The 16,737-nt window shown below is 44.2% G+C and overlaps 1 protein-coding gene across 1 annotated transcript; it reads right to left on the bottom strand.

Moving 5' to 3' along the window:
- Positions 1–947: 947 nt before the first annotated feature.
- RASD2 (RASD family member 2) lies at positions 948–9,246 on the bottom strand. Its single transcript, XM_032107354.1, has 3 exons — positions 8,466–9,246; positions 4,753–5,032; positions 948–3,271 (listed from the first exon to the last, which is right to left on the bottom strand). Exons 2-3 carry the CDS (start codon positions 5,021–5,023, stop codon positions 2,742–2,744), a joined length of 801 nt encoding a protein of 266 aa, XP_031963245.1. The 5' UTR covers positions 5,024–5,032; positions 8,466–9,246; the 3' UTR covers positions 948–2,741.
- Between the last annotated feature and the right edge of the window lie 7,491 nt (positions 9,247–16,737).

Here is a 16,737-nt window from a genome sequence, read left to right as displayed (position 1 = left end):
TTTATTGTCACTGCAATGTTGTTTTTCCATGCTGGGTGATTTTGTGTCCGTGGTGGAAGAGGCAGGAATGGGAGAACATGGAAGGATGTGGAAATCTGGTGTCTTTGTGGAGATGGACAGACTGTGTTTGTGAGATGTGGAGAAGTAGGGAAAATAATGATAAGGTCAATGTTATAAGACAAAGGCAGAGACTTGATTTTGAAGGCTGTTTAAAACTTCAGCTTTATCCTGCAGGCCAGGGAGAGCAGATGCAGGGTCAGTAAGGCAGTGCATGGTTTATAGTACAAGGAGTTCTCATTTAGCTTCCCAGAGTCCCTTAACCCAACCAATATCCATTACTCATGCCTTTCTCACTCCATCTTGAAGCTCCCTCCATGTTCTTGCAGCACACGAGTCCCAGAGCTTGATCACTGGTACATTCATAGTCATACACTTGGGTGGGGAGTCTGTGGAGTGGTGAGGATGTGCTCAGAGGGACCAGGACTCATATAAGTGGGAAGTGCAGATAGTAACCTGGAGAGATTACTGAGATAAACGCTGATGTCGCTGCAGAGACCACGTTAAATTGCACCAGGGATCAACACATCAGCTCTGTGCACAGAGAACAGAGTTATTGTTCTCTCATGTTGCAGGCAGCATGGGGAAGAGTAACTGTCTTCCTCTGCAGATACCATTTATAATGGTCAAAAAGATGGTAGATAGACAGACAGATAGATAGATAGATAGATAGATGTGGATATAGACACAGTTCTGTTCCAAACAGGCAAATGTGTAGCCCCTGGTGTCTGGAGGACATAAAAGGCTCTTCCAGAACTTACTGGAGATCTCATCAGGACTCTCAGCCCAGAACTCACTTACTTAGATGCACCTGCACAGCATAAATACAGGACCTTCCTCATTATTCTTGGAGAAAGTAAAAAAAAAAACCAAAACCAAACCAGAACACAGCTAATAAATAAATCAATCAGGTTTAATCATAAACCATGTACATATTTATAGATAGGGAGGGAGACATGGTCAGAAAGGTGCTGCCCTGGCAACAGGAATAAAAGAACAGTGTATTTTACCAATACAGTACCAATGAAGGGTGGAACTGATAAATGAATATGGGATTTTGAATCCCAGAGGCTAATTTTTACAGACAATCATCATTCTTGGTTTCCTGTCAAATTATAGCACAAACCAGCTCACAGCTCTGCCCAGGACACAACAAGGCAGATGTAGCCAAATACAGAATTTGAGGGCGAGGGAGGGACAATATATCTGAAGATGTTTCTGAGGTATATATAACATATATATTCTACTGTTGTGTACTGTCTTGGGCCCATGCTTTGCCCACAGATATGTGTGCACACTTCTCATTCCAGTCAGCAAGAGTGGCAAGCTCACATTTGAGAGAGTATATTGGACTTTGAGGGCATACAGGAGCTCATCAAACAACAGAGCCAGAAGCAGAACAGGGAGAGAGCTGAAGATAAGGAAGCTTATACTGGGCTGAGAAAGGAAAGAAGTGAATGGATAGCCCCAGATTTATCTGACCAGTCAGTTCAATCCTGTTTGAACAGCCAGGACAAAGCTTTTGTTCTGAAGGACTTCTGCAGTGCAAATGTTTCCATCAAGGTAACCTTTACTGGACAATGAGGGAAACCATGAACAAAATGACTAGAGGCAGGTTAGCAGAAGAAACACGAAGGAGCTGGCCATGTAACCATTCAGTTCTCTATTTTGAAGAAAAATCCAGTCCTGCCTCTGAAGTGGTCTGAGTCTACATATGAGTCTGGTCACTCTCAGCTGATACAGGCAGAGGAAGGAATCATTAGTCCAGTGTCCAGCAAGGCAAAGAGTGGCATTTGTGTTATGGTACTCAGAATTGGTGTGGCTGCTTTGAGAAACAACATCACACCAGGCTTGCAAAGCAGTCAAATGCATTGGCTTTTTGCAGAATAATTTCACTTTCAATCAGTGCACATATTAGAAAGTGTTACAGATGAAAATCACCTTTCACTGGTAGAAAGCAGACACTGTTTAATATCAAATGCACTTGCCATCTGATTTTGCTAAAAACCCACCCCCAGACAATAAAAAAACCCAAAAAATACCAAATAAAATCTATAATACAAACCAACATTCATGTCAATGTCAAATGGTAACTGTCCCAACAAACATAAAATCAAGTTCTTAATGCAGGTGCCCTCAGAAGTGAGCGAAACTCATGCATCCACAGATAGAGTCCGCTCCCAATCTGGGAATCCTCCGTTAAGACTGCTGCCCTTTGAAATGCAAGTCCCACTTTTTAAAAGGAGAGCTCCACACATGCATGCACATGTGCACGTGGGCACACAGAGATACACACACATAACCTCCTCTCTCCTAGCAAGAGCTGCATGCTGGGTAACTGTTAATGCCTTCTGTGCATTTTTGATCTATTTTCTTTGCAACGATAAGGTTGAAATGTCTTTCCTTCTCAGGACTGTATTTTTCAAACAAAAAGGGGAATGAAGAGGAACTACATTACAAAGACAAAAAAATGCACTCATATATCAGGTGTATGATTTTTCCCTGTCATCTTCAAGGATGATGTTATTTACAATTGTGACTCAGCAGAATCCACAGGAAGCTATCCTTTCTCCGTGTTGGGTTTTCTCAATAAACCCCATGAGCCTGTCCTTTGCTTCCACAGACCATTTTTTCTTTAAGGCACTGCATGTGGATGTGTCTTCAGACAGAAGTGCAAGCCTCCTTCACTGGATTGTGCATTTCTCTCTCTCCCTGGACTGACCTTCCCTGAGAACTTTCGATTTGATGTACTTCAGGTCACTGTTGACACTTGGCCGGCGAGCAAAGGGAGAGATCATGCCATAGGCGTCCATGTCCTTGAATCGGCGCATCCGGAAGGATTTCTGTTGGAAAGTGTCACCATACTGGATGGAGATTTTCCTGTGGAGGGAAGGGCTCATCTCATGAGGTAGCTTGGCCATGCTGAAGAGGACATAAAACATCTCATCCACATTGGTGTTCTTCTTGGCCGACACTTCGAAGTAAGCACAGTTTTCATCACTGGAGACAAGATTCTCACCTTCATCAGTGCGTACCTTGCGGAAGATTTCACTGTGGTCATTTTTGTTGCCACAGATCACCATGGGGAGGTCAGCTGATTCCTTGGTCTTGTTCTTCAGGCAGGATTTGACCTCAAGGATCTGTTTCTGGAGTCGCTTGACCTCATCAAAGGATTCTCTGTTGTCCAGGCTGAACACCAGGATGAAAACATCCCCTGCAATTAAAAAAAAAGATACTGTAAAGGCTTGTTGGTCACAGTTTCAGAAGAATTTTTAAAAAGAAATTCTTTTATTTCCATCTCCTCACGATATTTTTTTTGTCCTTTGGCACCTATTCACTCAGCTGTACTTTAGTTCTTCTGATTCAACTCCCCACGCCTTTCTACAGTGCTATGGAAAAGACTTTTGTCTATGATGTCACTTCAAGTCATATCCAATTGCACTCCTATTTTGCATTGGGCTTGTAAGTTATTGCCTGTTTTTATCCCTTTCGTAAACATGTTTCTATCTCAGTTCTGCTGCATTGCTCTTCTTTCTACTTCTTTGCATTTGTATCTCCATGTAAAACACATCCTGTTCTGACACCAGAAAGAGTGGAGAGCTGTTAGCCACTCAGCCTTAGTCCTTTGATTACACCACACACGAAGCAACACCTGAACTGGAAATTTACAGCTGATCAGTCCTGAGCACCCAAGTCAGGAATGAGAGGTTTCTCAGTGTGCTCTACTGTCACTGCATTTGCTCAAGAGAAGCAGACAATGAAAAAAACCTAATACATAAATTACACAGATCCCTTGGCAGTTCCTTTTGACATTTCCCGACTTAAAATTCCTTTTGCAAGTAGAAAATATGGCAAATCATCGCCTGTTGAATGACATTTGTGTGGAACATGCTAAGAGAGCTTTCAGGGACTAAAACACACATTTGCATCCCAGAACCTGGTTGTAGGATCTCACTGAATATGGATTGTAGCCTTGTCAGATGTGAATGTCATGTTTCACTGGCCTGTTAGAAAGGTGGATAGCGAATCCAGAAAGAAGGTTTGTTGTGAGCTGTGGCTGAATCTATGTCTACTGTCACTTTTACAATTAAAGAATATATTTTAGCTCACAACAGGAATGGCTTGACAGTGAGAAGATGCAAAATGGTCCCACCATTTTCCCTTTTTTACCTTTAAACACATTTGATTATCCACAGACTAAGGAAAAAGGGTAAAAGTAGAGCTATCCTTCTACTGGAATATTAAATCAAGGAAATCAGGCTGGCAATTTTAGGAATAAAAAAATCATTGGGACTTTCTTGGTTGGAATTCCCTTTCTGTGCATTTTATATTTGTTTTTCACTGTATGTGTCTTATAACAACATGCTTAATTTGCCCTTTGCTGCTCTTTATACCCACGGAATTTCATTTAGCCATTTATTTGTGACATCAATAAAAATACAAAGCAGGAGGGGAAGGTAGATGGATAAGGGAAAAATTTCAATTTCAGACCTTCACCCACTGGACTTCTCCACTGTGGCTAATGCATTTGTTATAGTGCTGGGAACATGCCAACCAGGAAATATCCCTCTATAGAAGTGCATCTTGCAGCAAATCAAGCAGTCTGTTTAGCTATCTCCCAAAAAACAGTCATCTCCAGGCTACAATTCTCAAGCCATCTGTCTATCCTTATGGTCTTCCCCTTGACTTTCTCACCTGTTAGGATGGAAAGCCTCCTCATGGCAGGGAAAGGGTGATTCCCAGAGGTGTCCAGGATGTCCAGCTGATACATGTCTCCCCGTATGTTGTAGACCTTGCGATGAAAATCCTCGATGGTGGGTGTGTACTGGTCGTCAAAGCGGCCATTGAGGAAGCGTGAGACAATGGAGCTTTTCCCCACCCTGGAGGCTCCCAGCACTACCATGCGGTATGAGTTCTTGGCTGGCACATTCAGGTTGCAGTTTCCACCAGACATAGTCTTCATCATTGCTTGGTCCTGAAAGAGGAAATAACAGAGTTGGAGGAAAGATCAGAAACCAGATGGAGGGTAAAATAAGACAGCTCCTCACCACAAGCTTGCCAAAGAACACTCTGGAGCATAGTCCTGCATAGTAAAGAAGGGTAATCAATACAGAAATCTTTTCACTGGAAATGCTTAAACTTTTTCAGTCTTGATTCCAGGGAGTTTTTGGTTTGCTTTGGTTTTATCGATGTTGTTGTTTTCTTTCTTTTCTTTTAAGGTAATGTAAAAATGAAGGCATTTACACTGGAAATAACATGCTTTTGAACTGTAGTTTGCTGTTGCATTTAAACATTGAGGGCTGGATTTATTAGCTGCCCTTCAACTGAGACACCAGGTTCCTTCCCGCCATCAGCGTCACTTACACATTACCAGATTTTTCAGTAGAACTTGGTTCTCATTTAGATACATAAACACAGAGGTCAGATTCCCCAATATATTACAGCCACTGCAGCTGCCATTAGAACCTAGATCGCTTCGTTTGGTTGCCTAAATAGGAGCTGTGCATAATACTCATTTTCTGAGATCAGCCAAAAGTCAGACAGAAAAACGAATCATGCTTAACATCAATGCAAGCTAGACATCTCAGTAACTTTAAATAGCTGGTCCCATGCAACATTCATTGCTGATACAGGGAATGTGAGGCACAAAATAGCACTGGCTGGGGATAAATTCAAAGATCTGTGCCTCCAGTGACCTTTTAGAAACCAGATTTTAAATTTGCTATTTGGACTGGTAGTGTGGGAACTCCCCATAAGTAAACTATCATTGTTGCAGCAGAATGGCTGTCAATGGGTAGAACTGCAGAAATACAGATTTTTTTAGGAGCTCCAGTCTTTATACATACAGATGTTGTGGGTGCCACTGGCTTTGCTAAGCACGGGTGCTAAGTACAAGCAGGAGAATAGATGAAGGACAGCCATCTTAAATAGCTATTAGACAAGATTTCCATCCCTTGACATTTAAAGTGAGTCTAGAGACCCTGGAGACTGCATTCTGACAGAGCACTCAAATGCAGGAAACTTTGGAAGGAAAGAAAAATTGCTGCTCAGACATTTTTTTGTGTACCAGTTCAAATGAATTGTGTGCTGAAAGAAAAATACAGCCCCTGTGTGGGGAAAGCTGCCTGTTACAGCAAGGAGGCACATTTTGGACACAGTTTATTTTGTTTACTAGATTCTTATTAAAGAATAATCAAGTTCCCACTGTGTCATTTATTTAACTTAGGTGTTGTTTATTTGATATTACAATGCAAGTACTTCATGTACACTGAAAGATCATTTCTGAGTCCAGATCTGGATTCCTATCTTTCCCTTGAGTGGATCTTATCTCCCAAGCTTTTATGTAGCTGACAATTATTTCAGTGAAGAGCTTAAAATATTTTTCTTTGTTTACCATGTGCTAAGCACCAAAGCAGCAGTGAAGATACAGTCACTGCTAAATAAAGAAGTCTCTGGAATTCTGACCCAGCATCATTACAAGCTCTGTAAGGAAACAGCAGAACATGACTATTTATTATTATTGCTATAATTTGCAGCACAACAATGGCATATTCAGCCCTACCTAAAGCAGAAAGGAAATGCAATGCTCTCCTCAGAGTAGCTTACACTCTGAATTACATTCAGAGGGCAGGACAGCCTAATATCAGAGCCAGACTAATGTCAGAACAAAACTTTGGATGGACACACACATTCAGAATTACAGTTCTGTTGGGATTACTGTGGCAGGAATGACAGCAAGGAGTGCAGCTGGTATTTGAACTGGGCTCTGTGTTTTGTTTACCACAGGACCTATCTCCAATAGTGCAGAAACACCATATTCAGTCTCTGAAACACTCCCATGTACAATATCCTACATAGCCAGTCCAGTACTGCTCTGCATCCATGGGCAGACAAAAAAATGCTTCCTTTCACCCTATCAGGCTTATTTATTTGGCAGAGAAGAGCAGGGAAATAGATTAGTTGTAAAAACTACAAACTACTTTACTGCCCAGGACCAGTATCTGGAGGTGAGGCAGCTCCTCAGGCCGTGATGGACCAGTGTAGCTGCATGAGGGCAAGTGGACTGTGTGGTTTACACCTGCTAGAGAGCAGTTTCATACAAATCAGTGCAAAAGCATCTAGGAGTGAGCACAATTAAGCATTTTGAGCTAATGCCTTTTATGTCCTGGATAGAACATGCATGCTGAGGGACCTGATCAATTTACACTGTCCTTGTTCTACCTGTCAGGGTATTCAGTCAAGAGGACTCCTGTGCTCTCTTAACTGCATTTCATTTCACTCAAAATATGCTTTTCAGCACTTCGATTCATGGAGCTGCTACTCCTTACCTCTGCTGCAAATCTGATTCAGGGTGTGCCATTGAACTGGGAGCTTATATTTGTGTTTCGTGCCTTCTCTTCTTATCCCCTCAGTCCAGTTTTTCTCTAGTTCAACACAGTCTGCCTTCTTTCCTCCTCCAAAAAGGAATGAAACTTCAGCCTCAACACCCAGGAGTGGAAGGGGGGAGCACAGGGGGGAGCACAGGGGCTCATACAGTGAAAAAGATTAAAGACAGAAGAAAGGAAACAGAGAGAGACCACATGTTCATGTACTAAGTAAAGCAAAATCAATCAGAGGGGAATGAGGAGACAAACAACCTCCAGCTGGCTTTAATCTACATCTTTTTCTTCCAGTTTATTAAATGCTTAAGCATAGATTAATTCCCAGTGCTGCCTTCTGGCTTGATGCTAGAAACTTTATATTAGTATTTTATATTGGTACAGTACAGGGATTTCAAAATGTCATAGAAGTACAGGCAATTAATGTTATCTCCACTAAATAAAGGGAAAGGCTCATATGCCCAGAAAGAGCTGAAACCACGGTCCAAAAATCAACATTAAACCCCATTTCTCCTGACTCCCTGTGTTATCCTCTACCTGCTAACCACCACTGCTCTTTTTACAGGCAGGCACTGGAGTGAATGACAATGAATCTGCTTTTGTATGCTCTGGAGAGCGCTTGTCTGAATTCCAGTGAGGTACTGACAAATTTGATCATGAGCACTCATAGGGAGATACCTAAGGAAGATATTCTTTATTGAACCTGCCCAGAGCTATTACACCTTAGTTTTCCATCCTCCCATCAGGGTGTATGCTCTCCCTACCACTCCCCATTCATGAAAGTCTTCTGAACTACCTCCCTTGCACTCCTCTGTCTTCAGCTACTGGTTGTGTCTCTGTTTGCCACCCCAGTGTTAATCACTGCACCCAGCTAAAAAGGACATCGGCAGACACGCGCTGTATCATGCATAACAGACCTGTCACTTCTTAATCACTACTAGTGTCCCCGTAATTTTCATGCACACCAAAATCACTCCTGTGGGATGCTTGTTTCCTACTTTCACCCCAAATTCCGTGCCGATTTCTTACCTCTCTTTCCTTGGAGGAGCAGTCCTGGGTCTTGGTGCAGTCTGATTAAGCTGATAGTTTGAATCAGAGGTGGCTGCTGTTGTAAAAGGCTGCTGTTCTGTGGATCCCACGTTGCTTGTTCTGGGCTCAGTTCTTCTCCAGTATTTTCCAAGAACTTAGCAGGATTGGGAAGGACCGCAGGGCTCCAGAGGGCGTTCCCCCATGGATGTAAGTACTGGATCAGGCAACAGACACAGGCTAAAGAAGAGTCTCAGAACCGGTGACAGTTTTTCCCTTTGGACAGGTGAGCTCTTTCACTCAGAGGCTCAGTTCAAGAAAAAGAGAGGCAGAGTCTCTCCTGCTCCCACTGCCTTTTCTTGCAAGTTGTACTTCATAGGCTCTGCTGTGGGAAAAGAATTTCAGCAGCAGCACCTACTTGTGCAGGGCAGTGGGTGCATCCAGCTGGCCCACCCTGTCTCTGTGCCACCTCAGATCCTCTGGAGAAAGATCAGAGTGGGCATGGAAGTTGTCTACAGTGACCTTATGCTTTCCCAGACCTTGCCTGCCACATCCCTCCCCACGAGCTTCTTTTCTTCTGGTCTGAGATTTGCTTTAAAATATTCTCTCTCTAGGACAGAAGGGGCTTTTCTTCACATTTGCTGGTTAAGTCTTTTTCCTTCCCTCCCTGCCTTTCTCCCTCTCTCTCTCACAACTACTGGCAAATTGCAGATTTTCCTTCTGTAGGACTCACAGATAATTGGCTCAACTCCTCCCTTGAAGTCAGTGTCAGACACAGGGGAAGGAGGGGTGCTGAGGGGGTGGGATTTTGTGCCTATTGGAAAAATCTTTTCTCCTCTAAACAGAAAGTTCATGTGCATTGCAGACTGCACATTCCCCGTCTTTCCACCAGAGACCTGTATGTATGCATGTGAGGGGAATGAGTTAGTGTATGTGTATGAGAGACACAGGGAATTCATTTACTTTGCAAGCTGTAAATTCATAAGCTGTTTCTAAAAGCTCTATACTTCCGTGCTGATTTTTTCTGCTAGACAGCAGCAGACTGACTCATTCCCCAAGCAGGGGCTTTCTGTCCATAATTTCTGTAAATCTTTTGCTGTGTGGAATGCTTTCCCCTGTTTGCTCAACCTCAAGACATTTACATCAGAATGGCTGGTCGGCTTGATTAAGAAATAAGAATAATGTGTAACTGTTGTTCTTTCATTAATATTTAAATAAATGAAAAAACTAAACTAGGGATGAGTAATAGAAATGTTAAAAAAGGTCAAACAAACTGAAAGTGTGTGGAACTGAAGCTCAGGAAAAAGAGAGAAACAAACTAAAAATAGGGTGAATTCAAGGAATTTGTTCAACCCCAAGTGAAACATTGCGTTTGCAGTTTATTTAATTGCTGATTGACTTGAATTTTTTCTCCTTTTTGAGCTGAAGCAATAGTTTAAATCTATGCATTTATTTTAAAAGATGTCAAAAAGCTTGCTTTTGAAAGATTTGAAATGAAATACTTCAGCATTTCCCACTTAAAAATCCTAATTGGGGGTGAGGCAGAAAAAGAAGAAAAACACTGAGATTTTCAAGATATTTTGACAATAAGAAAATGGAAGGGAGGCACAGTCTTCCAAATGCAAACACAGTTTCAGGTCTCCCACAGTTGTCCCTCTTTTTTTTCCCCCTGAGAAATTCACTCTTTTTTCGAACACAAAGATTCTTTCAATTACCATGTATGTATCATCCCGAAACCTCCTCCCCTCACCAATTCCTGCAGCTTTTGAGGGATTTCCAAGACGCCTCGCTTTCTCTCCTCCTTTTCCTCAGAGCACAGGGATGTTTCTGTTGCCACCCTCGGAATAAACCTTCCCTCCTTTGCCTGCACTCCTGGTGCTGCCCAGTAGCCATCCACAGCCATCTGCAGCAACCACTGAGGAGAGTTCCACAGCTGTTGCAGGCACAGCCTGACAAGCCTGTGAGTGTCTCTGTGCCCACAGACCTCAAAGGATACAAAGCAGGCTGTGGGATGAGTCCAGCTGGAACTGTCTGTGAGAGGAAGCAGCTCCCACTGAAGTCAGGGTCATGGTCATCCTAAGCAGGATGTGCATCTGGGGACTCACAGGCTAACACAAAGGCAAAACAACATTGATCAAATTTGGGAAGCAGCAGATCCTGCAAACAACTTTAGATTTGGGAAGAAAAGGCAGGACGTGGCAGAGCACAACTGAAACAGTGCAGCAGTACTGAACTGGTATTGGGTCATTGTTACAGTGTGGATACTGCAACACGATGTATCAGACAACGAGGCCCCTGGAAAGAAATACATATGGACCAATTCTTGGTAGATGTTTCAGAGATGTTTATTTCTCCAGCCGCATGGCCGGGATCTGCCAAGGAACTGCTCAATCACGGGACCCGAGGGTCCTTGCCCGCGCAGGGGAACACAAAACATCCAATGGGGAACGAGGCTGACCAGGGGCTAGGGAAACCCTGTGGTCCCCCTGCCGAGGCCCCTCTCCCAGGACTAAATGGCAGGGGGGAGGCCCCCAACATTTCACCCATTTATTTTTAACAAAAAGAGATTTTAAACTTAACATTGAAAACCACTGGATAAACATAACAAGAACAGTTTCAAAACAAAACAAGCCACCCTCCTGAGTCTTTAAATGTCCAAACAGATTCTCTGGAACATCTTAAGGCTGACAGAAGGGAGACAGGACTCTCCGGGCATGCTTTGTGGGGAAACTGAGGCAGGAGAGGGTTTCTTCCATTTGTACCTGTTGGAACTCTAAACAACGATAGTTAATTTCTTCCCTCCCCCTCTTCATCCCCCACTTGGCATTGGAAAGGGATTTTTGGGGAAACAATTGGCAAAGGCATGGTTTTGTGAGGGAAACCATGGGTGAAAAAACGGATTGGGAATACACTGGGGGTTATAGGACATAAGGTAAAAGGGAAAGGTGGGATTAGGAAAGGGAGGGGCTTATAATGGAGATATTGTCTAACATGACTATGATATTTAGCATATATACTGCCTTTTACAGAAACACCACAGGCCCAGTGACCTCTGTTGCTTGTAACCCTTTTCTACCTTGCACAGTTTTGAACTCCACCACCGCCCTATCTCCCAAGCTTGAGATGCATTTTTCAGGGTTATTCTTTTTAACAGCAGTTCTATGAATGGATATGTCTTTTTGGTTGTGACATCTAGTTATAAAACCATAATTTTGTTTAACATTATACCATTTTACTATTCCTAAAACCTTAGCTACAATGATTTTTTCCTTTTTCCAAGTGGCTGCTGTTTTCTGTCTCGCTGCATTTTTGCTTTTTCTTTCGCTTACTCCTGTGTCGGAATTGCCAGGGTTGTCAGTGCCGCCAGGGCTGCCGGGGCTGCTTCTGCCTCCGCGCTCTTCCCTGCGCGCTCTTCCCGGGGTTGCATTCGGGGCCGTGTGGGCCGGGCCGGGCCGCACCGCTCAGCTCCCTGAATGCCGTCTCCTCTGCTCTCAGCTGTGCAGCCGCTGCCTGGTGCCGCACCCACGTCTCGGCCGGGTTCCCGAGCGATGACCCCCCGTGCCCTGCTCCAGCACGCGTTTCGGCTGGGTGTGGCTCCGCTCCACCGCCACCACCGCCAGCTGCTGCCTGCGTGCCGCCCCTCTCAGGCGTTCACAGGACTCGTTCCACCACGCGCTGCACGGGGTCAGGCAGGCACCACTGGGTCACGCCACTTCCGCTGCGCCTCACTCTGCTGCTGACACTGCAGCTCGCGTCGCTCCTCCCGCACGCGGGAACTGCCTCGCTGCTGCTCGGAGAGCGCTCGGTGCACGTGGCCTGGGCCGCACGGTCCCTGCGCCAGGCTTCCCTTCGCCAGGACACAGCTGACATTGCTCAACAGTCTCGGTAATTAAATAACATTCACGAAAATATTCTTCCATCGGCATATATTTTGACTCAAAAATTAACTGTGTCCAAACGGTCTTCCAAAAGTCTTTGGTAAGAATCACATCCCAAGAAACATAGAATAAGTTCTTAAACAACCATGCCAGGAAGTGTTTCAGTTCCTTCTGAACTTGAATTAAGCTAAAATTTACAAAGCGTTGTTCAAGAATCTTTTCAATTTTAAGATAAATGTCCATATGCGGCTCTGAGAGCCAAGAGTCTTTCCACAGTTCCTCCATAGTATAGAGATGGAATAGCAAAACAAAAACAAGGAGAGGAATCCAGAGTTTACTCACAAATCAGTCACTGTAGGGATCGGGGATCGTTCTGCCTGCATTTCTCTACCATTTGTTACAGTACGGATACTGCAACACGATGTATCAGACAACGAGGCCCCTGGAAAGAAATCTGTATGGACTGATTCTTGGTAGATGTTTCAGAGATGTTTATTTCTCCAGCCGCATGGCCGGGATCTGCTGAGGAACTGCTCAATCACGGGACCCGAGGGTCCTTGCCCGCGCAGGGGAACACAAAACAACCAATGGGGAACGAGGCTGACCAGGGCAGGGAAACCCCGTGTCTCCCCCCAGGGCCCCTCTCCCAGGACTAAATGGCAGGGGGAGGCCCCCAACAGGTCATGACCAGAACTGAACTCTTTTTGGACCATTGTACCAGGTCTTCTTTGTTAGCTCCTGAGCCTTTTGGCAAAAGGTGAGGGAGCACATTCATGGCTCAGACAAATTTTTGACATAAGATATGATGTTTCCCATTTCTAAGTCATCAGTTCAGATCAAACCTGGGCTATTTCTGGTGTTTTATCAGCTCTTGTGTAGCTTAGATCCAAACAGAATGACCAGCATCCTGTTGTCATTGCCATAGGAGGAGGAACGGCCACAAAACCCAGCAAAGTGAAATCCTGTAGTGCTACAGAAAATAAACTCCTCTTGCACCCCAATAGTTCACATGTGAAGCGTATTGAGTTCTCTACCAAGAAAGAAGTGTAGTCATAGTGGAGACCATTTCATCAGCCTGGAATTTCAGCCTACTCAAGCTCTTTTGTAAACCAAATGCAAAACTCTTGGCTAGTTGGCTTCACTCAGCCCAAACTCCTACTGAGCTATTCTCTCCAGTCTTTCAAGTAACCAATCAAATTCCTCAAAAGATAACAAAATAAAATAAGAACATACTTAACTAGGCACCTTAGCTTTATTTGATCACTTATTGAACAGCTAACAAAATAATAAATTACTTTTGAAGTAATAACTTTTTGAAAGATAGTTGCTAACTGTAATGCTTCAGAGGCTTGAAAGAAATTGTTGTAGCTTTTTGAGTTGGTGTTTTTTGTTTCATTTCTTCTGGTGTGCTACCAGTTAAGGAGTTGACAAAAAGCTGAGCTTTCCTGTTTTCCCTCTGGGCTCAGGAGACCAGAGCTCAAAAAATCCCTACTTTTTCAAAGACATCCCAGGAGTGGCTCTGCTGCAGAAGTCACGTTACATCTGCCCTCATCTGAGGAGTAGGGATGGCAGCACCTCTTTGCTTTGAGGGTTATAAAGAGAATAAGTGAATCAGAGAGACAAAGGCTCTGCCAAGCAAGAGGAGAAGTTTCCAGTCTCAGCAGTTTCCTCAAAGTCAGAGACCATCAGGCTTTCTTAGAGCTTACAGATATTTATCAATTTAAAAGCCAGGATTGCAACATATTATTCTCTAGAGGCATTTATCCCTCCCACTCCTCCAGTCTATAAAGAAAGTCTAAATGAAGTTTTTATCCGGCTAAAGCTTTCTCAGAGGATGACAGGCAGTGGCTACAGAGAACCACCACTGCTAAGAATGGCTGTGCCTGCCTTGCTGAGTGACAGGCTGGAGGGAAGGGATGCCATCCAGAGGGACCTTGACAGACTTGAGAGGTGAGCCTGTGTGAACCTCATGAAGTTCAAAAGGCCAAGTCCACGGTCTTGCACATGGGGTGGTCCCAAGAAGAAATACAGGCAAGGCAGGGAATGAATTGAGAGCAGCCCTGGGGAGAAGGACTTAGAGGTGTTGGTGGATGAGAAGCTCGACATGACCCAGCAATGTGCACTCACAGCTCTGTATCCTGGGCTGCATCAAAAGGAATGTGGTCAGTAGCTCGAGGGAGGGGATTCTGCCCCTCTACTCAATTCTCATGAGACCCCACCTGGAGTGCTGCATCCAGCTCTGGGGCCCTCAAGATACTAGGGACATGGACCTGTTGGAGGGGGCCCAGAGGGCCACAAAGATGATGAGAGGGATGGAGCACATCTCCTGTGAAGACAGCCTGAGAGGCTGTCTCCTTCTTTCCTGGAGAAGAGAAGGGATTCCTTATAGCACCTTCCAACACCTAAGTAGAGCCTACAGAAAAGAAGGAGAGGAGATAGGACAACTGGTAATGATTTCAAACTGAAAAGGAGAAATTTATATTAGATTTAAGGAAAGAATACTTACTATGAGAGTAGTGAGACACTTGAACAGTTGTCCAAAGAAGCTGTAGATGACCCATCCCTGGAAGTGTTCAAGGCCAAGTTGGGTGGAGCTTTGAGCAATGTGGTCTAGTGGAAGGTGTCCCTGACCATGGCAGGGTGGTTGGAACGAAAGGATCTTTAAGATCCCTTCCAAAAGGAATCGTTCTGTGATTCTGTGGTTTGTTGATGCAATGGCCATTAGCACACATAGCTGTTGTCTCTGATGCTGGCAAGCAGGTCCTGTCAGCTCATCTGTGGGGCTGCCTCAGCTGTGGAAGGTGCTGCAAACTGTGCAGCTGTGACTGGTAGACAAGGCAGCTGCGTGGCTTTTGGCCCTGCCTAGACTGTGTGTGAGAGGAGCGGAGGACTACAGAGGGCGAGTCAAGGGAAGCGAAAGAGTGTGGCAGAAAGAGGCTGGGTGGAAAGATGTAAAGAGGAATGCGGACAGACAAGAAGAAATTACAGCTGATATGTGTTGTACTAACCACCTGTTTCAAATGGTGAAGACCTAAATGAAGTGACTTACTATATGGGGGAACACAACTGCTCCTCAGACCTCTCCAAGCAGTTTCCTTCTCCAAAGAAGGGTGCAGCTCTCGGGTGGCACATATGCTGACCACACCGGCACCAGGATGCAGGACAATGTGGGCTCATTAAGCCAAGTTTCATGGTCATGAGTAATTTAATGCCTTCTGCAGCTTCAGGCACTGGCTGCGGCTGGTGACAGAGACTGATGTGCCGGGCTGATGCAGCAGGACCAATTTGTTTCTCTCCACCTTAATGCAAATGACAGAAGTGACAATCACATGCCCATTCATCTCTGGTCAGAATTAGTTCAAGACAAAAGATGTTCCAAGCCTTTTGTCTCCTCTTCAAAAGCAAATGCAACTGAGATTAAATATTTAAACCAGTTTTTTCTCTCTTTTCCCATTCCTTTTCGTTCTCCCCATTATTCAGTAAAGCAGACTCATTTTTCCACCCCCTCACCTTCCTTCCCTACCTCCCTCCCACATTCATCCCTCCTGCTTGGTGCTCCTCCCTTCCAGCAGTGCCGAAAAGTTAGTGTTCAGGAGCCAGTAAACTGCAGGTACCAAGTCATATTCTGAAAAGCTAATAGATGAGCAGCTGATCTGTTACTGCCTCTGAATTATCTGTTGCTCCCCCCCAGCATTTACACTCAGTGAAGGGCTCTCCAAGGGTGTTACAGTGACCGGGAAAATAACTAATGATCATCAGTTATGAGTGAGAACAGTAATACTTGAGAGAATGCAGCTGAAGAAGGCATACAATTTAGAAAGTGGTGGTTTGACTTATATTCTTGGCCCTGTCACAGAATTTGTGCATGGCTGTAATTTCTCAGCATCCTAGGGTGTAAAATGTAGTAATAGTATTTACTGAGATCCCTACAAAATGGAAAAACATTGTTGTGAAAAATGAATTCAAGTCACCTCTTCTTTGTTGCATTTCTTGTGAATCAGATTTTTATTACATTTTAATGAAATATTTTTGAGAAAAGACTGCATTTCTAGTCCCTCTCCTTTCCATTTGCCACTGGCACAGCATGTTCAGATTTCCTTACCAGACATGCATGCATCCTTTCATTTTTATTTCCCTGCTGAACTTTATAAAACACTCCCCATCTTGGAAAAACTACTCGAAGGAAAAGTTAAAGCTTAACTTCCCTCCCCTTATTTTGAAAAGCTTCAGAATGGAACATGGGGGAAAAAAACCACCTGAAGTGTAAATTTCCTTGCCCTCGGTGAATATCAAGGTAGGATTGTTTATGGTCTCAGGCTCTGATGGAGCAAAAGCAATCCCCAACACATCCATCTTGTAGCTTATGATCCTGCTGGAGCAGAAGGGCAAGTCAGGCA

The sequence above is a fragment of the Corvus moneduloides genome, chromosome 4, assembly GCF_009650955.1.
Source record: "Corvus moneduloides isolate bCorMon1 chromosome 4, bCorMon1.pri, whole genome shotgun sequence".
Lineage (NCBI taxonomy): Eukaryota > Metazoa > Chordata > Aves > Passeriformes > Corvidae > Corvus > Corvus moneduloides.
The sequence above is the reverse complement of the archived record's forward strand: the minus strand, read 5'-3'. Positions and strand labels throughout refer to the sequence as shown.

Coding starts and splice junctions, on each gene's coding strand:
- RASD2 (XM_032107354.1), bottom strand. CDS start 5,023: ATGATGAAGACTATGTCTGGTGGAAACTGCAACCTGAATGTGCCAGCC. Junction 3,272..4,752: donor GAGGCTTTCCATCCTAACAG/GTGAGAAAGTCA, acceptor TTTTAATTGCAG/GGGATGTTTTCATCCTGGTG.